The sequence below is a fragment of the Dasypus novemcinctus genome, chromosome 11 (assembly GCF_030445035.2).
Source record: "Dasypus novemcinctus isolate mDasNov1 chromosome 11, mDasNov1.1.hap2, whole genome shotgun sequence".
NCBI lineage: Eukaryota > Metazoa > Chordata > Mammalia > Cingulata > Dasypodidae > Dasypus > Dasypus novemcinctus.
Window position 1 is genome coordinate 115,763,971 of NC_080683.1, and position 23,613 is coordinate 115,787,583.

At 42.4% G+C, this 23,613-nt stretch overlaps 1 protein-coding gene and 1 non-coding gene across 3 annotated transcripts in view; one reads left to right on the forward strand and one right to left on the reverse strand.

Annotated features, from left to right (window-relative positions):
* PDE7B (phosphodiesterase 7B) overlaps positions 1 to 23,613 on the forward strand; it is a 312,244-nt gene that overhangs the window by 255,102 nt on the left and 33,529 nt on the right. For both annotated transcript variants that reach the window (XM_004468533.5, XM_004468534.5), the window contains 5 exons: positions 4,913 to 5,064; positions 6,949 to 7,012; positions 8,802 to 8,897; positions 12,246 to 12,346; positions 14,514 to 14,645. In XM_004468533.5, the coding sequence (XP_004468590.2) occupies positions 4,913 to 5,064; positions 6,949 to 7,012; positions 8,802 to 8,897; positions 12,246 to 12,346; positions 14,514 to 14,645 (545 nt within the window). The remainder of the gene's footprint in view (positions 1 to 4,912; positions 5,065 to 6,948; positions 7,013 to 8,801; positions 8,898 to 12,245; positions 12,347 to 14,513; positions 14,646 to 23,613) is intronic.
* LOC111766571 (U6 spliceosomal RNA) lies at positions 10,133 to 10,239 on the reverse strand. The gene has a single exon (XR_002798593.2). It is a non-coding gene; the product is annotated as a U6 spliceosomal RNA (small nuclear RNA).

Below are 23,613 nucleotides of genomic sequence, written 5' to 3' on the forward strand. Positions count from 1 at the left end.
TTATAAAGAGTTTCTCTGGGTGATGAAAGGCTTTGGTAATGGGTGGTGGTGATGGCAGCACAACATTGTGAAAGTAACTACCACCATTGAATTATAGTTGAATGTGACAAAAGGGGAAATTTAGTTTGTATATATAATAATTTTTTTAAAGTCATAGTACAGTACAACATAAACAGTGAATGCTAATATGACTATGTAGTATAGTTAATAGTATACTTACATTGTTTCATCACTTGTAACAAAGTACCTCATATATATAAATCACTAATAATACGGAAAACTGTGTGTGAGGGGATCTGGGAGCTCTGTATTTTCTGCATGATTTTTCTGTAAATCTACAACTTCGCTAATAAAAAATAAAACTAAAAGAAAATTTAGCCAACAATTGAGAAAAAAAGGGTTGTCAATGCTTGATATGGTCGTTTCCCATTCTCTCCTCTTAAACTCTACATTACAAAATAATTTCAAATTTATACAAAATTTGTGAGAATCAAAGAATGCTCATATACCCTTCACCCAATCATTTTATTTTACCATATTTGCATTACCACTGTTTTTCTTGACCACTTGAGAATGCATTGTACACGTCATACCCTTTTACCCCTAAATATTTCAGTATGTATTTCCTAAGAACAAGGCATTCTTTTGCATAACCACAGTTCAATAACCAAATTCAGGAAATTTATACATAAAATTCTACTGCCTCATATCAAAGTTCACGAACTGTCCTAATAATGTTATTTATGGAAATTTCTGCGCTGACACAGTATCCAATTCAGGATTGCACTTAGTTGCACTAGCTCTTTGGAATCGATTATTATGAAACAACACCCCCCAGATTATCTTTGTCTTTCATGATATTGACATTTTTTAAGAGTGCAGGCAAAATGTTTTATAGACTATGCTTCAGTTCGAGTTGTTCTGCTGTTTCCTCTTTATTAGGTTCAGATGTGTATTTGAGGCAGGAACACTACACACACGTGGTTGTGTCCTCAGCTTGTCACATCGGGAAGTGCTGTGATGTCAGTTCCTCCCGTTACTGGCAACATTAAGTTTGATTATTTAGTAAATAGTGCCCCATCTATGCTTATCCCCTAGGAAGCTATCATTTTCCCCTTTTCGGGAAAGATAACTTCAATAGTAGGTAATTTTCCTGTTGCTTTATAAAATTTCACTTAATAATTTGGTTTCCGTTGATGATTTTAGAGTGAATCAATTATTGCCATGATGGTTGGAAAATGGTGTTTTTCTAACTGTATTATTTATCCAGCATTTATTGATTAGTATGTCTGCAAGAAGGAGCTTTCCCTTCATATTCTTTTACTATATTGCTTACTATCGGTATGGACCCTTGGATTCTTATTTCGGTCCGTGGTTTATAACCCATTCTTACATTACTCAGTTGATGCTCAAGTTTTCCCATATCTGGCCAGAGGAACCCCCTTCAAGTTGCCTCTTCTCTCATATTTTAAACGGTCCCATTGTTTTTTGAGCTCCCCTTTATTTTCTACCATAGGAAGATATTACAATGCTTGCCCTGCCACAGCCCTAGAATCAGTCATTTCTTCAAATTGATCTGATTCTTTTTAGCCAGAAATCGTCTTCAGAAACCAGAATCAGGGTACAAGATGTGCTCATTGCTACTAGGGTGTTGTTGCTTCTATGCATTCAACAAGATGCACTTCTCTTAAGGGTATAGTTCAATGAATTTTATTTTATTTTTTATTAGAAAAGTTGTGAGTTTACAGAACAATCATGCATAAAATTCAGAATTCCTATATACCTCCTGTAGCAGTCTGATATGGTTCATGAATTCCAAAAATAGACAGTGGATTATGTTTGTAAACTGGTCTTTTCCTCTGGACATATTAGAGTGTATTGGATCCAGAGGTTTTACTTTTACTTGATTAAATCATGATTAAGGCTTTGATTGGGCCATGTTAATAGGCCCAGTAGAAACTACACCACAGAGAAGGGAGGTTGGAGTCTTGAGTTGGAGCCCCGGGAAGTAAGCACACAGAGAAACTTGGTTGTGAGGAAAGAGAAAAAGCCCCAGAAGTAGAAACAAGCTGGCCTTGTGGAGAGAGCAGAGCAGCTGAACCTGGAGAGAGGCAAGCCCCGGGAAGAGAGGAACCCAGGAAGACCGAACCCTCACAGACATCAGCAGACCATCTTGCTCCAACACATGAAAATAGACTTTGGTGAGGGAGGTAACTTGTGCTCTACAGCCTGGTATCTGTAAGCTCCTACCCCAAATAAATACACATTACAAAAGTCAACTGATTTCTGGTATTTGCATCAGCACCCCTTTGGCTGACTAACACACCTCCCTATTATTAACACCTTTCAGTGGTGTGGTATAATTGTTACAATGATGAAAGCACTATTTACTATTGTTATTGTATTATTAATTTAGGACTCACTCTAGTGCAGTTTCATGGATTAAAAACAAAAACAAAAAATCCATGGTCACTTCTCAGTCTTCATTGTACTTGACCCTTGGGTGCTTTTGATGCTGGTGAGCACACCTTCCCCTTGCAAAACGATCTTCACTAGGCTTCTAGGAAACCATATTCTCTTGGATTTCCTCCTTTTTCATGGAACATTCCTTCTGACCCCTTTGCTCTTTCAACGACTCTCCTCCACATGCTTTCACTGGTGAAGTACTCTAGAACTCAGTTTCTCTCTACATTTATACCCTAGGTAATCTCATCTGACAATGCCCAAATTTACATCTACAGTCCAATCTTCTTCCCCAAGCTCTGGATTTTACATCCACCCTTTTACTGGACATCTTTCCCTGCATTTCTAATAGACATGTGGAAATATCTAAAGTTGAATCCACTCTAAACCAGATCCACCTCTGTAGCCTTGTGCCTCTCAGGTGATGGCAGCTCCATTCTCCAGTTACAGTATTGGGGTCAGAGGAAGTGGAGGCGTCCAAAGTAGATTCCCACAGCATCCACCCCTCCACTGCTGCCTCCCTGTCTGAGCCATCTCTTGTCTGGATTATTTCAATAGCCTCTCAACAGGTGTTGCTGTGTGGAGCCTTGCTCCTATAATCTGTTCCCAATACAGCAGCCAGGGTGCCCTTTTAAAATGTGAAGTGTGATCATATCACTCTTCTGCTCAGAACCTTGCATCAGCTCCACAGGTCCCTCAGTCAAGTGTCAACCCTCGTGATGACTTACAGGGCTCATGGAATTGCATGCCTGCCTTCCCCCTTCGATCTCATCTCTTGCCCCTTCTCCCTTTTCCCCTCCTCTCCCTGCACAAAGAATTCCCACTCCTCCTCCACACACCAGAACCCCAGGCAGATTCCTGTTAGGGTCTTTCTTCTGTGCGGAAAGTGTTTCGCTGTTATCTTCTTGACTAACTCACTCGTTTCCTTCAAGTTTTTTGATTAGAGTATGTCCTCTAATGAGACCAATCCTGACGAACCCAACACAGAACCCGCCACTCCCCATTCTTTTCTTTCCTTTTTACTTTCCATTGCACTTACCACCTTCTAACACACTTGATAATTTAATTATTGGTTTATGTTCATTGCTTATTGTCTTCTCACTCTGCTAGAATGCAAGTTCCCTGAGAGCAGGGATCACTGCTTTGCTGAAGTATCCCAAGCATCTACAACAGTGCCTGTCCCATACTAGACACTCAGTTTTTTTAATTTGGCTAAATGAATTAAACACTTCATTCTTCTCTACGTTGATTCAATGAACCTGCCGGTAGAATGGAGCCCTCTTACATTATTCTTCACACTGTTGGGTGCCTGGCATGGTTTTAGTAGCGTAAGTGCCACTTACCTCAGCATGCACTTGTTTACCTCTTTCTACACAGGAGATCTAGATCCGTTTTTTAAATAAAAATGCTTCCAGAGAAATATTTGCCCCAAATTATGCCTTTGCATGAATAGCACAACCTCAGTAACTAACCCATCTTGGTAACTCACTGCCTCTGGGAGTGCCACACTGTGAAGGAAGTCTCTGCCCATTGTTTCCTCAGCTTCTGACATCAACTGGGATTTTGAGTTCCAAAGAGGAAAAGGGGATATGGCACATGGCATGAAAGAACTGAAATTTCTTTATCTGTGAGCTCTACATTTTCTTACAAGATTATTAAATTGACTGCAGATCCAAAATTGGCAACAAGTGTCACTGTTACAGCCCTGGAGTGATTCACAGAATTTCAGCTGAAATGGAACATAGCTTGACAGACACCCAAATAATGGGCTTGGGGTATTTCTGGACAGTAGCCACGATGTCAAGTTTTGAAACTTACATGTGGCAGGTATACTAAAAATATGGCCAGCAGTTAGGAAGAACACACTCTGTTAAAAAGTAAAAACCCTCTCTGCTGCTTCTTAGAGGAATCTAGGTCATTTTCGTGCCAAGGTTATTGATTTCTTTGCCTCTGATTTTTCTGGGGGATGGAGGAAACGTTTTCTTCATGTCTAAGTTGGCATATCCTCCACTCTTATAATTCATAACAAGGATTTATTCAGACTGGAGGGTGTAGGATGAGAACCCGATGAATATTTCTGAGCCTCGGTTCCTATATAGTAGAAAATAGGCATAATTGTTCATTTCAAATGCATGCAGAAGTGTGAGAATCTCACTTACCAATGTACTAGTATCACTAATAAGAAAAAGAAACTTTAATTCATGCCTTTCGTGTCCTCCAAAATTACGTTCAGAGATACCTTGACATTTTAATAAATGTAATGTGTAAGAAATGTCACTTTTGTGCTAGAGAAATTTCAAATGTGGCATTAAATGGACTGCATTTAAGAAAGCATGACGAGTGTTGCTCAAATTTCTCTCCATTTTTAGTGCATTATATTTTCACATAGTGGAGAAAATGGGCTCTTTTTTTAAATATATAAACTTCTGAATTTGATCATTTTCCACAGATACAACACACTCAGGGGAAATTGGCACCAAGAAAAAAGTGAAAAGACTGTTAAGCTTTCAAAGATACTTCCATGCTTCACGGCTGCTTCGTGGAATTATACCCCAAGCTCCTCTCCACCTGCTGGATGAAGACTACCTTGGGCAAGCAAGGGTAAGCTGGCTCTACCTTGTCTTCTCCCACCAAGCCTGGGCTGCAACCTCTAGCAGCGGGGTTCGAATCCTACTTCTGCCACATAGCTGCTCTGAGGCGGTGGGCTAGTTACTCAACACATCTAGACTTTTTCCTCAAATATAAAACGACTCTAATAGAAATATCCACCTCATAGGGTTGTCACAAGGATTAAATGAGGTAAAGCATGTTCACATGCTTAATTTTCTCATGGCTGGCACATGCTAGCTGTTTTCACTTTTTGTGTAAAATGTACAAAACATAATTGCCCAACACCAAGTAAAGTAGAATTTTGGATGGGGAGATCACCAAAAAGGATACAATTAAATTTGTTTTAATCCATTGAATTATCTCACGGGACTTGCTACACTAAAATTAACCCGATAATAATCATCCCAGTTTCATTGTAGGCTATCAATATGGTGTGTTGTCCTTTTTTAAGAGTTTCGATAACTTTTTACTTATTTTGCAATCATTTCTACAATCAATTTGGCTGAGAATGGAAATGAATACATGACTATCTAAAATAAGTTCTCATGTTATTTCTAGCCCAAACTGCCAAGAAATTTAAATTTCAGGAAAAAGCTGCCTCTGTTTAAACAGAAGTCAAATTTAGTATCTTATAGTTTACATGTTAAGAAATAGTCTACTATCTATATACTCTCAAGAAATGTGATGCCTTCTATTAAATACATTATTTAAAAATGAGCAGCAGTTCATGTCAGAATCACTCATCCCCAACATTGGGTCTATACAAAAGTCAAAACAAAAATGTCACTCCTAACAACCCCAAGGCCTGAGCCTGTGAATATGGGATTGGCGTGAGGCTAAGCCGAGCTCCCACCACTGGCGTGTCAATGACAGCACACCCTCCAAATGCCTCTCCTGTGAGGGCTAAGGCTCTCCAGAAAGGCGATGCCACACGTAGAAAGAACAGCAGCCCAGAGCTCAGGATGCCTGCAGCCACCTGCAGCCTCAGTCTTTAGCGTTGCCTGCCCTGGGTCACCGCTCCCTCAACCCAGACCTCATAGATCACCTCTCGTCCCTTCATTTTTATGACATCGTTGTACAGGTGTTTGTGGGCCATGCAGATTGGTTTTATCGTAAGACACAGGGAAACCGTTCAAGGGTGGGAAGGAGGAGTGAGCTGGTCCCACTGAGTCAGGGGCTATGGGAAGAGGAGAAGGTACAGTGGCAGAAACTAGCGTGAGGCTAGACTCGATGGCCCAGAACTAATACCATCTGATTCCAAGCGTGGGGTCAAAAAAAAAAAACAGGTGGCCAATAGCGCTGCATTGGACAGGCGGTCTGGAAATTATCCAATATTTTCAATTGGCCACTCTTCGGTTTCCTGTCTCTTACAGTGGTTAATTGTGAGTCCAGGCCACAGTGAGCACAGTAATGTGCTCAGAAGTCATTATGACTTTTTTTTTTTTAATTTGGAGAAAACCATTTCCCTTGGGTGTATGGTAGTGTGTGGTGTAGACTTTACTGAACTCCAGCTTCACAGACACGACCCGGCACTGTTCTAAGTATTTTCCCGCTATTACCTTGCTGAATCCTCACAACAACCCTTGGAGGCCGATAATATTATCAGCTTCATCTTCCAAACAGGGAAACTGAGGTACAGAGAGGTTGCGGCGCACGCCCGCCCTCCCCAGCTGGTGAGAAGCGAGGCTGGCCTGTGACCCAGCAGCCTGACTCCCGGCCCCTTGCCCTTGAATACAGCCCCTCCGAGCCAGCAGAGAGCAGTTGTTTGCAGAAAGGAGCATGCTACTATTTTCAACTTCCAATTGTTTAATTCACTGTGTCTCCGAGTAAATGTTTGCATCTCTGACATGATTCATTTCCTGTTTGCCTTTCCAGCATATGCTCTCCAAAGTGGGAATGTGGGATTTTGACATTTTCTTGTTTGATCGCTTGACAAATGGTAAGTCATCCCAAAGAGCTCTCACTAAAAGACACCATGAAGTGGGATTTGTTTCATGAAAAACAAAGCTTATTTTTAAGCACGCTGTCGTTCCCTCTTCCTTCTTGCCCCACTCTCATGAACCTAAAGCCACTCGAGAAGGACCAGGGCAAGGGATGCGGATAAAGAATAAGGACTGAATTTGGCCTTAGAATCTTAAAGCCGTTTTCTTCTGACCTTGAGGATTCCAAAGGGATTTGGAAACCACAAGATGAGAGTATTTCCTTGCAGAATATTTTGGCCACATCCAAAAGTAGGAGGGTCGTGAGTTAGTCAGTGAAAAAACTGGAAAACCAAAAGCTCATCTGATCAGTCCTGACTCGTACAAGGCGGGTTTGGGCGGTTTCCCTGAGCGGGCTGTGGCTGCCGCCTTGCCGGTGGCATTCAGATATGTTTGGCATCATCGGAAGAAAACGGTCGCTGAGGAGAGAGGCTAAGTAATGCTGATGTGTTTAGGGAACCAAAGAAAGTCATCGCATTAAATGCTGACTTCTCTCTGCCCCACAATCTACCAGATTTGTGCTTTACATCATTACAGGTGGTTTTCCCACCATCCTATTATTTGACAAACAGCGTACATTTGGGAGCGACACATCCTACAACCATGAGCCAGAGCTTGACATAGCAGAAAACTAACTAGGCCATATGGTGATGCACCCGATACTCTTACGTTTCAATTTGCTCAAATCAGCTGAGAAGTAGTACCTGTAAAGGAAATTAATTGTGCATGAAAGAACTTGTTAAATGATATTTTGTTAAATGAGAGTATAATCATGACTCCCATACAAATATAAAATGAGCACATATCAAAGATTTTATTTAACTCAATTAATTAGAGATCCAATTAGCTGCTACAACAAGTTCAAAGGACAATTCAAAGAGCCACACATATATAAGCAGTAAGAAATGCTGAAATGAATTTATAAATAGATACAAATTTGGGGGTAGGGGATGCAATCGTATTCCACCTGACTGAATGCATGTGTACATCTATGGACAAAAATCATTTGCAGTCTTACCGATTATCTACAACTTAGAGAACTCTGAAATAACTTAGAGAATTGTGAAACAACTCAAAGACATGAAAATCACAAGTGCCGGGAGGAATGTGCTTACACAACAACTAGTTTTCCACCAAAGACACCCAGGCATCTTTTCATTCCATTTCAAGTCTTCCATAAACCCTATGATCCTCTCAAAATTCTGAATTATTATTCTTAAGTAAACTTTTCTGAATGCTCACAAGTTATGATAGCTTTAATTTTACATCTGTGCTGACTTGAGTTATAAAATATCTCAGGTCAAATCTCAATTTGTGTGATTTTTCCATAGGAAGAATAGCCTATGCTTATTAAGCAATGCATGACTTAAATACCTCTGTAGATGTAAGAAAGGGACTTAAGGTGCATTTCAGTTGACTGTCAAGCTTTATATATATTTTTTGAAATACACGCACAAAACACACATACACGTTCCTGACACCTCAGTCGGCAGACTCCTTCTAACTCTTAATGTTTTATTGTCCTTGTTGTAGAGCGAATACCTGAGTTCATTTTACTTGTACAGTAAGAGAAAATCTATTAGTACCATATCGTAGTAATATCAACTATACTTGAATAATGTCAAAAACAAATTGGAGAAAAATACTTCTATCAGAGTAGCTTTATTAGGAAACTTTGGATCTTATTGTCAATCTTGATATTTAAATGGTGCTAAAAACAAGCTAACACAGGTGTCTGTTTTCCTATAGGAAACAGCCTGGTAACACTGCTGTGCCACCTCTTCAACACCCATGGGCTCATTCACCATTTCAAGTTAGACATGGTGACTCTACACAGGTTTTTAGGTAAGTCTGTTCTTCCGTATTCCTATCTCCCTCCCATGAGTAATAGCAGTCCATAATCCTCATTAAAATAAAGGGACAGGAACCATGGCATGGTGAGTGAAGGTCCAATTTAATCTTAAAGGATATCATTTTAAATTTAAATCTGGCTTACCATCTTAAATCAATAACAAAATGTTAGAAAATGTTTATAAGAGCCTCTGGCGGTCTATAAAAGGAAAGCATCAAGATCATAAAGCTGTCAATAAAGATACTGATTGGATCCAATATTAACCAAACTCCACAACATCTGCCTCAAATAGTTCTGATCTGAATATCAGTTGTTGAACATCTTCAGCAGGCTTTTTAATAATAATAACTACCATTTATGTACCATCCAGTCCATGTGGAATACTTTCACTGTCATTTCTAACCCTTCAACAACCCTGCAAGTTGGGTGTAATCTCCATTTGGCACACAGTTAAGGAGAGGTGCAAAGAGGTTTCACAACATGCCCAAGCTCACACGGCCAGTGAATGACAGAGCCGCACACCCAGCTCTGTTTGACTTGAAAGCCCACCATCTTTCCCCCACCACTAGCAAAAAGCAGCTCCAACTCTTATTTGGCTTTGTGTGTATTCTTATTCTTCTGCCAATGAATTATCTGAAGCACACATCTTTAATATATATATTTTTGTTAGAGAAGTTGTGAGCTTACAAAAAATCGTGCATAACGTGCTAATTTCCCATATATCACCCCTCCACCAACACCTTACATTGGTGTGAAATATTTATTACTTATTATGAAAGAACGTCATCAAACTATTACCACTAATTGTGGTCCATAGCTTACATTTGGTATATTTTTTCCATATACCCCCTATTTTTAACACCACCTATTAGTACTGCACATTTGTTATAGTTCATGAGAGAACACTCTCATATTTGTACTGTTAACCACAGTCCATCTTTCTAGCACATGGTTTACTGTGTTATACAGTCCCTTGTCTTGTACAATCCATCCAAAGTGTACACTCACTGGATCTCACTTTCAACCCAGAGTTGTACAGTCATCACTTCAGTAAATTTTTCAACATTTTCCTTAGTCCAAAAGAAAAAAATCCCATACCCCCATTATTGACCCTTAGCATTGATGTAGTACCTTCTTTGACATTGATGCAAAAATATTACAACATTGCTGTTAACAATAGGCCATAAGTTACGTCAATTGTATTTTTCCCATGATCACCATATTCTTAAAAAATATGGACCGCTTCATGAATTGGTGTGTCATCCTTGGGCAGGGGCTATGTTTATCTTCTCTGTATTGTTCCAATTTTAGTATATGTGCTGCCAAAGCAAGCACCAAAGCACATTTCTAATCACTGAATGGTTCCCCTCTGCCACTTAGAGGGTTTCTGGTTTCTTTAACTTGCCACATGACTCTGCTTTGAATCTGAAAGCTCACTTAATGTCATCAAGAGTAAAATGATGATGATAATGATAGAAACAATGACAGCAATACTAACCAGCCTTCCATCCTTCCATGTCACTTAGATATGCTGGGAAATATTCTCATGATGTTCCTATATTAACACAGTCAGTCCTTACAGCAACCCTGTGAGTTCAGGGCTACTATTATCCTGATTTTATAGAGAAAGAAACTGAGGAAATTTGTGGTTAGATTAACTTGTCCCATACAGATAATAAGTGATAGAGTTAGGGTTATAATATAATATAATTGGCAACTAAACCTGCTAAATAAAAGGTCTGTGATGCACAACAGAAATATTTAAAACCAGTGACAACATAACTCATTTCCAGAAGCATAAATATCCTCAAGCTGATTATATTTCCATTGAGCAAAGTGATAGCCATTGTCCCAGGTTGCCAGAGATGCTGTCACACATGCCACACAATGGGTTGGTTTAAGCAACAGGAATGTGTTTGCTCACAGAGTCCAAAATGAAGATGGTGTCAAGGCTACACCATCTCCTGTAGCGCGTGCCATTCTAGCGATGGCTCGCCACAAGCCTTGGGGTCCTTGGCTTGTATTTCCACCTCCCATCACATGGTGATGCTCTTTCCCTTCCTGGTTTCTGTGACCTGTAGGATTTTCTTTACAAAACCTCCAGTCATTCCTATCAAGGCCCACCCTGCTTCAACTGGCCACACCTTAACTAAAACTAACATCTCCAAAAGGTCCTCTCCACAATAGGTTTTCACCCACAGGGACACAGATTAAGATTTAAGACATAATTCAACTTACCACAGTCTGCCCTCTGGATCCCAAAATGACATGTTCTTTCCATGTGCAAAATACATTCATGCCATCAAGACATCTCAAAAGCCTTAAGCCATTTAGGTAACAACTCTAAGTACAAAGTCTCCTCAAAATCCGTCTCGGGTATGGTAGAACTGTACCTAATTCAAAGTACCACAGCCATGAATGGGCTGGTTTTGCTTTAACTGAAGACGGAGAAGGCAGATACTTTGGACACATGTGTGTACTCAGAGAACACATAAGGAATGCCAAGCTTTGACAAACAGAATTAACAGGAGAATCCAGAAGCAAGTGCTCACATAATATTGCTGCTGGAATGATGCCACAAGTTCCTCTCTGGGCTTTCTGGATACACGCTGCTTATACTGCATCCTAGGCCCTGCCTCAGTTAGCGGCTGCATCAGACTAGTGGTTTCTGTAAAAAGCAAACCAAAGTGTCTTCCCTATGTCTCCACTTGGTTCTAAGAGCACTCTGAACCTTGCAAGAGATTGAAGGGCATGAAGGATGATGACCTGAGGAAGGGAGAAATAAATCCAAGGTGTCCTCAGTTGCATTTATGCAGTATTTTGAATTTCTGCCTAAAGAAGCCCCAGATTAGCTCTGGTCAGTGTTTGTTAATCAAATGATAAACCAGTCTTTGGATATCAGTAGCTGGATGCCACTGGGCCTCTTTGAAAGGAGATCTCATTTATGGCGTGCTTATTCAGAAATGGCAGCAGACTTCAATAACTAAACTATAGTGTAAAATAAAGTTGTCCTTTTTCTACATATTTATTTTCCTTCTGAATGAGAGCCTTCATGAATGCCAGAATGGGGTGATTTATGAAGGAGGTAAGGCATCCCAAGGGCCTGGCAAATTCTTTTAGTCTTTCTCCCCTCTGCTCTCTCCCTCCGTTCTTCTAAAAACAGCCCGGTAAGCCTGCCACACTTGCAAACCACGTTCATTTTTTAAGGAGCCCCAGACTACACATTTTAGAGGCACTGATATTTTTAAGCAAAAGCACTTCCAAAAAAAAAAAAAAAGCCTGAGCTAGTCTGCCCTTCATGTTCCGGTTGTAGCTGACTGAGCTCTCTGTTTACCTCTCAGTCATGGTTCAAGAGGATTACCACAGCCACAACCCATATCACAATGCTGTTCACGCGGCCGATGTCACCCAGGCCATGCACTGCTACCTGAAGGAGCCCAAGGTAAGGCAACACCCAGCTGCCTTGCTTTTTCTCTTCTTAAACTTTTTAAATTAAAATAATTTCAAACTTAAAGGACGATTTCAAGAATAATATAAAACCCACACAGAGAACTCCAACATACCCTGCCCCAGACACCCAGATCCACCAATTTTAACATTTTGCCCCTTGTGCAGTATCATTCATTGTGTATGTCCAACTATCTATCCATCCGTCATCTCTCTATCCGTTTATATTTTTAAATGTTTGAGAGTTGGTTGTATACATCATGCTCCTTAAACACACAATTTTTTCATGTCTGTTTCCTAACAAGGATATTCACTCACGTAATCACCTTAAATGCAGCTTATCAAGTTCAAGAAATATAAGATTTACATAAAATGTACAGTCTATAGTCGAATTTTTTCATACGTCCCAATAATGTCCTTTTGAGTCTTTTAGTGTTCCATCATTAGACCCAACCAGGATCGTGTATTACATTTAATTGTCATTTATATCTTTAGTATTTCTTTTTTTTTTTTAGTTGTGGAGACAAAGATACAATGTATACTTTCCCATCTCAGTCACTCCCAAACACACCATTCAGTGGGGTTCTTTATTCTTCCAAAGTCTCAGTGCTCTCGTCACCATTCCACTAGGCACCCAATTCACTCATCATATCAGTGTAATGGTGTAATGCATCATTCACAATATGAATACAAGTTATTTAGATGAAAACCCTAGTATCAGTTCTAGAAATCTTAGAATTCTCACAACAGATTATATAAATTTTCTAGAAAGATATCCTTTCAGACTGTATACATTTTCAAGGCTGCCTTAGGACAGAAACAATCTCTCAATGACAAACTCTATCTCAGACATTTTCAACAGCCCCAAGAACTAGCTGTTTTGCCTTGGGCCTTCACCAAAAACACTGAACCATATTGGGAAGAGTCCTTCACCTCATGGTTTTTGATCACCAAAAGAAATCTAAGTGTCTCAAGACTCAATCTCCATTTACTACTTGACCAACTGGATATCTTCATTCAGGCCTCAGAAAAACTTGTGAAGGTCAAAGACCTCTTAACAAGCATGCTGTAATGCAATAAACCAATCCCAAGTTAAAAATTAAGAACAGAATAATAATGCTCATTAACCAAAATCTAGGCAATTCTTAGCTGTACAAAACCTGGTTTGTATAACATACAGGATATGTTATGGTTTTTGAAAGGTTTTTCATTAAACAAATCAATTTTATTGATACATATTAATAAGCATACCTTTCACACAAAGTGTACAATCAGTGATATTTGGTATAATCACATAGTTGTGCATTCATCACTTCAATCATTATGAAAGGTTTTTTGAAAAATGTTTTCCCAGTCTGAAGCTGTTTAGTTCAGTTGGTTCTAGTATCAGTCACTAAATGTACAGGTGCTAGAAAGGCATTTTCAGGACAGAGCCGCATAGATGGCTCACCCCTCTAAAATATCCCAATAAAATTAGAAGTCTTGTTTTTTAATCCCTAAGTAGTCTGAAAGCTGGACTATATCACACAGTCATGTTTTTAAAATCAGTACTGGATTCCCATTTTCCAGCTCTTTTCCCCCCAGCTAAGCAAAACAGCACAGATTCTCATGCATCCCCTGCTATTTAATACACATTGAGGAAATGGGCAAATTTTACAATTCAGCCCCTCTTGATTTCCTACTCAAAGAAGTGGCAAAGATATATTGGATAACAAAAATATACAAATACACAAAGGATTAAAAAACATATATATATGTAATACATATATATGTCTATCATTTTGAGTCCCCCTTTTTCCTTCATTTACAGCTTTCTCTGGGAACAAGGCTGATTTCAGGTTCTGCCTTCTCCCTGTCCACCGTATAGCAGTGTTGGCAACAAGCAAGGTCATTACAACAAGACAAAACAGAATGGCAGTAGGAAGTGGAGGATACCTGAACAATCTACACAATTTGAACTTAATTACTTTCCACACAGTCCTTTTATTTCCTTATAATTCCAAGTGAATATCACCACATAAAATGCTTCAGAGTGTTCAAGTCTGGCTGATGAGCATGAACACTGCCATGCTGATTCATTTCGCTCGATTTGGTGAAAACAAATGAATGCCAAGCCATTTGTGGAAACATACCCATCAGACACCCATTTTGCTTTTCAACAGCTCGCCAGCTTCCTCACGCCTCTGGACATCATGCTTGGACTGCTGGCTGCAGCAGCGCATGACGTTGACCACCCAGGGGTGAACCAGCCATTTTTAATCAAAACCAACCACCATCTTGCCAACCTCTATCAGGTAAGGGAGACCAACATGGAGGCAGACACAGTAGGTCAGTGCCTTGGGCCCAGTGCCCAAGCCCCACTCTTGCACTTGGAGACAGGCTTCATTCAGTTTCAGCCTCAATGATGGGGGCCACATCCAAAGAGTAAAGGGGTGAAATAGGTATGAGTATCCCCCAAGGAGGAGCAAGTTGGTTTATAGGGAACGCCTAGGAATTCCATTTGCCATGAAACAGGTTTGAAATTATCCCAAGCCAAACAGGATCCTTGACCATACTCTCTTCTGGCCCAGGTTCCATGGAGACTACTATGTATTTAATGGCCAGTAGAAGCCAGTCTTTGCAGGACTTCTATAGGTGAGGTTTCCCAGGTACAGTCCTAAACCAGACATGGCTCTGGGGCCATTTCTGAATTTTATTGGCCTCTCAGTCAGAGGTATGTTACCAAAGACAATAGACATATGTGGTTGTTATAAAATAGTCCAATAGCGTGAGTAGCTTGGCCTGAAGAACACCTACCTATGTCATAAATGAATTACTCCCAGAATTTTCAGTGTGGTTCTCTGGAGACCTTCAGGTGTCATTAATAAAATTATATTCAACAAGGAAGTCATTGATCTCAGCTTTGGTAGATCTTTAGAAGAAATTCAGTACTGAAACATTTCCTGGCAGAGCCCCATAAAACAGATGCATTATGCAAGATTTTGCTGTTTAAGGATGCACTTATCTCCCATAAAGTACAACTGGAACACCAAGAAAAGCCTTTCTCCATTCAGTCAATTAGCTTTGGGCACAGGTGAGAAATCAAGAATGTCAGCCAGCTGCATGTAGAGGGGGCAGTGTCAGAACTAAGAAAGCCTTTCAATGACGAGCTAAACTTAGGGCAAAACTAAAACTAAAACAATTTTCTAAATCATCTCAGAATGTAAATCATTGCTTGAAAAAAGCATGGGCATTTGAATGGGGCAAAAATAAACCATTGTCTTGAGACCCCTCAAGTAGGTTTTTCTTTTCCTGTCAATTCTGAATCTTTCAACAATTTTTTATTAAACAAAGCAATCATTCCACAAAGTCACCTATTTGATCTATTCCCTCATAATGGAAAAGCTTACATAGTTCTAAGTTCTCATTATCAAGTAAATAATATCAGTGGACTGTAAGAGCATATCTATTGCTACTAACTGTACATGAAAATGAGGGTCATAAAACTGTACTTGAACATGTAGTGTATAAGCAACATGTAATGAATTCTCATTTAGACAGGAAGTCAGAAAGAAATACACCAGATGTTAAAGTGAGGATTATAGAATTTAGTTAACAATAAAGAATTAAGGGAAGCAGATGTGGCTCAACTGATAGAGCGTCCGCCTACCACACAGGAGGTCCAGGGTTCAAACCCTGGGCCTCCTGGCCCGTGTGGCGAGCTGGCCCACATGCAGTGCTGCCACGCAAGGAGTGCCGTGCCACACAGAGGTGCCCCCAGCATAGGGGTGCCCACGCGCTAAGAGTGCACCCTGCAAGGAGAGCCACCCTGCATGGGAAAAAAGCGCAGCCCACCCAGGAGTGGCGCTGCACACACAGAGAGCTGATGCAGCAAGATGATGCAATGAAAAGAGACATAAAATCCTGGTACCACCTGACAAGAATGCAGGCAGACACAGAAGAACACAGCGAATGGATACAGAGAGCAGACAATGGGGGGAGGGGGAGAGGAAGGGGAAAGAAATAAAAATAAATCTTAAAAAAAAAAAAGGATTACATACTCACTGCTTATTAACAAAAATCGATTATCAAAAGAAAGACACTAAGGATTAGATGTAGCTCAGTGGTTGAGTGCCTGCTCCCCATGTATCAGTCCTGGGTTCAATCCTCAGTACCTCCTAAAAAAAAGAAAGATACTCTAATCTAGTTTGGCCAGATACTAGATTTTCTCAGAAAAATGGATCCCTTACTCAAACTTTTGAAATGCAGATGGTTTTTAAATAATTTTTATTTTAACATCTTTATTACAACAAATATTCTGGGAAGTGGGTGTGGCTCAAGTGATTGAGCTTCTGCCTACCACATGAGAGGTCCCTGGTTCAGTCCCCTATGTCTCCTAAAGAAGACAATGAGCCGGCATGATAGTCAAGTACAACAAGCTGACACAAGAGACACAAGAAGAAAAACATAATGAGAGACACAACAAAGCAGGAAGCAGAGGTTCCCAGTGTCTCCTAAAAGAGCACAAGCAAGACTGCAGGCTGATGCAACAAGCTGATGCAACAAGAGACACAAAAAGAAAAACACAGTGAGAGACACAACAAAGCAGGGAACAAAGGTGGCTCAAATGATTCAGCACCTCCCTCCTATATCAGAGGTCCTGGGTTCACTTCCCAGTGTCTCCTAAAGAATCAAGGAAGCCAAATAGACACAGCAAGTGCAAACAACTAGAGGGTGGGGATAAATAAATAAATAAAATAAATTTTTTTGGAAGTAAATAAATATTCCAATGAAACCAAATTCTACAACTTTTTCCATGTAACGTGCTGGTATATTTAAATTAACAATCATTTATTGCATATACCAGAGGATAGATTGGAATCCTGAGGTACGAAGATGAAGAAAACACAATCTTTGCCTTCAAATATTGATTCAAACCCAGATGCTCAAAATGAACAAAAGCCAAGCAAATTTATTCCCAGTTTGAAAGACATTTGAGGAGTCAAGCTAAAAATACATATGTTACAATAAACTATATGTATGTATATCTATATAATCTTTAAGGGTGCTGTTTCTTTGTATCCAAAGATTAGTTACCAGAAAAAAGCGAGCTATTGTTTTTCTAGCAGTGAACTTACGCAACTGAACCTGCTGACCTGACATCTGGTAGGAAAGAGAAGGGAGCCTTTTGATAATAATAAGGAGAATTTGAGATCCAGGGCTCAAAAACCACATTCAAGATGCTATCTTTTCCAGTCCCCTGTTCAACTGGTTTAGGATCTCTTGGAGGATAGAGATCCATGTCTTTAAGTTTGAGGGACAGCATTGAAGGCAAACCAATAACCCATAGGATCAGAAAGACTTTCAGAGTCCTAGAGCCATCTAGTACAAAAGATGGAACTTTTATCAGCCAAATGGGACTTTATATATTAAAAGTGAAAAATGTTCACAAAGACCCGAAACTTATATGACATTTCAATTTTGCCCCTCAAAATATATGACTCCTTTATATGTGGTTCTAGACCTTCATTTAGTCACTATATTAAAAAAAAAACTCTAGGGAAGCGGATGTGGCTCAAGCAGTTGGGCTCCCGTCTACCATAAAGGAGGTCCAGTTTTCGATGCTCGGGGCCTCCTGATGAAGGCAGGCTGGCCTGTGAGGCGAGCTGGCCCACGCAGTGTGCCGCCCCACACAGGAGCACCGCCCTGCGCAGAGAGCTGGTGCAGCAAGATGACACAACAAAAAAAGACACAGAGGAGAGACAATAAGAGACGCAGCAGACCAGGGAGCTGAGGTGGCACAAGAGAATAATCGCCTTTCCCCCACCCCGGAAGGTCCCAGGATCGGTTCCCGGAGCCGCCTAATGAGAATACAAGCAGACACAGAAGAATGCACAGGGAGTGGACACAGAGAGCAGGCAATGGAGGGAGGGGGGAGAAATAAATAAATACATCTTTTTAAAAAAAAAAACCTCTAAAAAGATAAAGAAAAGTCCTTGTACAAGTCTCTTCAACAAATTACACAACTCGCATTTATTCAGTGCTTGCTATGACCCAAGCACTGGGCCCCACATGCTTTGAATCGAGTCTATCATTTAATCTTCACAATATCCCAGGGAGGTGGGCACTGTCGTGATCCTAAACCCCGGGGGAAGGAAGACTGATACTTGGGAAGTTCAAGTATTTGTCCTGAAGACAAGCGGCTGGTTGATGGCAGCGCTAGGATTACAGCTCAAGCCGTTTGTCTCCAGAGCAGAAGTACGGAAGCACAGACAAGCTGCCTCCAAAACTCATATTGATCGCCTGCTGTGTACTAGCAACTAAGAATTTCCCTCCAGGCCCTCCCAGCGAGGGAGGCGAGAGGATCAAAACTTGCGAAAGGCTTTCTATAAATGGGAGAGACTTTGACAAGTCCCCTGAAGTATACAGCAACAACAACGTGTGCGAGGGAGACGGAGGAGCAAGGGTACTTGATTCCGGGAAGCGGACTTGGCCCAGTGGTTAGGGCGTCCGTCTACCACATGGGAGGTCCGCGGTTCAAGCCCCGGGCCTCCTTGACCCGTGTGGAGCTGGCCCATGCGCAGTGCTAATGCGCGCAAGGAGTGCCCTCACATAGGGGAGCCCCACATGCAAGGAGTGCACCCCGTAAGGAGAGCCGCCCAGCGCGAAAGAAAGTGCAGCCTGCCCAGGAATGGTGCCGCCCACACGGAGAGCTGACACACAAGATGACGCAACAAAAAGAGACACAGATTCCCGTGCTACTGACAACAACAGAAGCAGACAAACTCTAAAACTCATATTGATCACTTGCTGTGTGCTAGAAACTAAGAATCTCCTTCCAGGCCCTCCCGACGAGGGAGGCGAGAGGATCAAAACCTGCAAAAGGCTTTCTATAAATGGGAGAGACTTTGATAAGTCCCCTGAAGTATACGGCAACAACGTGTATAAAGCAGGGTGGGGGGGGAGGGGAGATAAATAAATAAATAAATAAATCTTTTTTAAAAAAGAGTACTTGATTCCACTGATGGGTCCTGAAAAAAAACCTCCTGGAGGAGGAGGGCTGAAAACTGAACCTGAAGTGTGAGGAGCATTTCGAGTAGAAGTTATGGAAGGAGAGCATTCGAGGCAGCCCGAGCTGGTGGTGCTAGAGGATTAGAACCCACAACTCCAGAATAACTGGAAACAGACTATCTCTATGGCCTCGTGATGAGCAAACTCCTGACCTCAGCGGCCCCTGCTCACAGAGAGCGTCCAGGGCAGGGGACGCGGACATTCTTTCTTCCGTAGACACCACAGATTAGTGACACAGTCTGCGACCTGGGTCAGAACATCTCCACTCTCCCTCTGCTTGCCGATGAGGAACTGGCACAGCTCTTCAATGTCAAGGAAAAAATAACATGTTACATAACATAAAAGCTGAGCCAGACCATTGGCAACACGTGGTATTTTTAAATCATTGGAAATGTCGCCTCTGAGCTCACTCCCAGCCTGGCAGTTGAGACACAAGTGGGATTTCGGGAAACTCGATGCAGATTTTCAGAGGCGGTGAAAGGATCCATAATGTGCTTTCCTCAGATTTTAAAATGGGTTCTATGCTTCGGCGTTATAAATAACTCTGAAACGAGCATCTCTGTGCCAAGGGATTGTCTACATTTGGATTATTTTCTTAGGGTAAATTCCCAAAGTAGAATAACTGTTTCAAAGGGCATGAACTTCCTAAGATAGAAATTGCTTTCCAAAAGGGTTGAACCAAGTTTGTACTCTCAGAAGCACTCTTACCAGTCGTCAACATCATCATTTAGCATAAAGCAAAACAAACATGTTTTTGTAAAAAAAAAAAAAAAAGATGGGTTCTATAGATTCAGAAAATGTTAAGAACCTTGGTGTCGTGTGAAAAAAATGTATATCTACGCAAACACCAAAAAACTGCACACACACGGACAAGAAGAACACAGCAGAGAAGATGTGCCCCCCGATCACGCGGCTTTGTGCGTGGCTCTGCAAACCTGACTTGGCTAAGTGCGATGAGAGGGAAGAGGGCTTGCCTCCCTGCCGGTGGTGCCTGCCTCTTCTGGGTCTAATGCTCAGTAAGGCGGTTGTGCAACACCCCACCTGTGCCCCTGCCCTGAGATGGGGGGGGAGCCGGGGCAGAGGAGCCAGGGCCAGGTTGGGGGCCCGCTCCTGCCATCCTGCTCACCACCTGGTCTGCCCCCCAAGTTCAGCTTCAAGGAGCCAGTCACGCTCCCCCTGGCGCTTCTCTCGTCCCACTGGAAGCAGTCCAGGTGGCCGGGGTGGACTGAGAGAGGAAGGACGCTGCGAGAGAGAGGCCCGAGAAGGCTGCCCCTTTCCCTCCACGCCCCAGTCGCCCACACGCAAACTGAAAAGTGGACTCAGCAGTGAGGCACAGGGAGCTCTCCATTTACTACCATCCTGGTTATCTCAGGTGGGAAGGGATCGCTGGGTACAATTTAAAAGCAAATTCCTTGGCTAAAGGCCAACGACATAGTAACTGGTCACAAGGCAACCTCTGTGAATAAAATAGCTAACAGTAAAGGACCCCGGGAAACATATTCTCTTTATTACATTCTAACGATGCCTTGCAGAGGCTTTGCGTCCTTTTTCAGAGTCACGCTTCATGCGCGCTGTGATTTTTTAGGAGGTACTGGGGATCGAACCTGGGACCTCGTACATGGGAAGCAAGCGCTGAGCCTCATCCGCTTCCCAAGGAGCCACTTTTTATCCTTGACGTTGACCCACACGCGGAAGTTGCCAGGGCCAGGAGAAACGGTCCTTCCCCACTCCTCAGGCTGCTCCGCCAGAGGCACCTGCGAAGATCACCCAGAACCTCAGCATGAAAGGTGTCTGAGGCAAGAAGTGTTAGAATTACAAAAGGGAGACTCAAATCTGAAGTTCCGTTTCCCGAAGTTTCTGCTGCTCCCCGGGAGGTGGCTGGCCCAGGGCCCGTGCCCAGGACTGCCCCGCGGACACCAGCAGATGCCACACCCCTCGCCCAAGATCAGCCTCGGGTGGCCGGTGCCCACCAGGCAAGAGAAGGTGTTTTCAGGCAGGGCCTGTAAGTGTGGCGGAGCCCCCTTCCTGAAGGACCAAGGTCTCGCTCGGGGACGCAGGGGCTCCCGGTCCTGGGAGGCCTCTGGGCTGGGCTGGGCTGTTGTCCCGTTACCAGGGAGACCACAGGGCTGATTAGGGAAGAGCCCAGCAGACTTCATTATCTCCTAGAGCCTTACTTCCCTGTGTCACCAGCAATTAAAAATGAAACACGGACTGCTCCCATTGTTTTTCTAACTATATCCTCCCTGTTTAAAAGGTGTAATTAACTCTGATTCCTGCTGTACACCAGACTCAGTTTATCAACATCCTTCTGAATATTTTAATTAAAGAGAGTGTCCAATAAATAGGAAAAAACACCTTAAAGCAGCTTTGTATGACAGCATCTCTGCTCTGCCAGATTCTCTTTGACAAATAGGCTCTTGATTTCATTTCAGCACCTGTGTTGGTGGTTTATTAAATGCCAGATGTGTTGTGATTCGGGAACAAAAGAGGTTGTTTTGTTCTTAGGATGGCGAACACTTGATCATTCCAAAAAAAAGGAAATAGAGGTTTTGCCTTAGAGGGTTTAAAGGATATATATTTTTTTCAGGTTAAAATTCCAATATGTTTGCTAGGTGGATGTTTATTCTTTCAACTTTTAAGATGAAGATGATTCCTAAAAATACAAGTGTGAAGACTTGGGACGCTAGAACATGTTGCCGTGGGACATGAAATTGCTCGTGCTTCTTAAAGGCAGGCAGGTGTGGTACCTAATGCAGTTTTCCAAAGCGGTGCAGGGGTTTCAACCTCTCTGAACAGGGCGTCATCTCACCCCTGTTCAGGTCGCCACGACCCTTTCGGGCACAGCATTCGCTTCTTCCATCTCCTTTCGGCTGACATCTGTGAAAACCCGAGAGGTCTGCTGGAGGCGAGCCGCTTCCCCGTCAAGATCTCTAGCGGTTCACCCGGCAGCACTGGACGCTTCAGGCCGGCTGGCCAGGGCAGCCACCTCCTCCCCTCCTCCCCTCGCTCGGCCCTGCCTGTCTCCGATCCTTTCTCTGCTGTGAAGCCAGAATGAATTTTCTGAAACTCAAATGTGTCCATGCAGACCCCTGCTTAAAACCCCTTTGGCCTCAGGGTTCGGTCACGAAGTCCTAACCTGCCGGCCTGGCTATCCTGTCCAGCGTCACTTCTCACCCATACTCTCCTAGCACTCCACCGTCTGAGCCACTTTAGGCTAACCAAGCATGTCACTCACTCCTTTATTCATTCAGCAAAGCTTTACTGGGTGCTCAGTAGGTGCCAGGTGCCAGGAATAGAGATGAACAAAAAAATTTTACACCTGCTTTCTACCAGGGGTAACAGAAAATAAGTCATCTACGTAGTATGTTAGAAAGTGATTATTGCTAAAGAGAGAACGTTGAATAAGGAAGGAGGCGACAGCCTGTGCCTCCTCCTTAAAGATCTTCACACACAGGCTCTCCCTTCCTGCGGGCACAGCTTTTCCCTGTGTTCCCTGCCTCCTCTCTGATTCACTCCTCTTGATCTCAACTTGGATAGGTCTTCTTGAAGGCCTTTTTCTCCAAACTTCCACCCTGCTGTCCCCTCCCCTGCAATTCCACACCCTCTAGACTTTCCCCATCACGGTGCTTATCACTCCCAGTTGCCCTTGCCTGTTAGATGCCCAGACCCCCATCGATTGTAAATTCTGGCACCCAACTTGTTCACTTTGGATCTCAGTATCCAGCATAGTCCTGGTGTCCAGAGAGCACTTGTTGGATGGATGGATGGATGGATGGATGGATGGATGGATGGATGGATGGATGGATGGACGGAAGGAAGGAAGGACAGATGGATGGATGGGCAGGTGGATGGACAGATGGACGGATGGATGGATGATGGACCAGGTGAGCACTCCTGAGAGATGGGGAATATTGGCAGCAGCAGGGACCAGGGGACAGTGGAGACACCGACCATGTGGAGATCTGATCACACAGGGACAGCAGCCCATCCAGGAGAAGGGAACCCCCAAGCCAAAGCACAGCCCCACTGTCCACTTAATAGTCTCTCCGACAGATAGTTATATTGCTACTATGCTCTTCAGAGAGTGTAACTTGGAGAATGGGAGGCACTGGATGAAAAATTCTTTCTAATGATCTTATTCATATCTGGGAATGGACCAGCGCAATCTGATATGTGCTATTTCTGGAGTCATTTACCTGGTCCTGTATATCT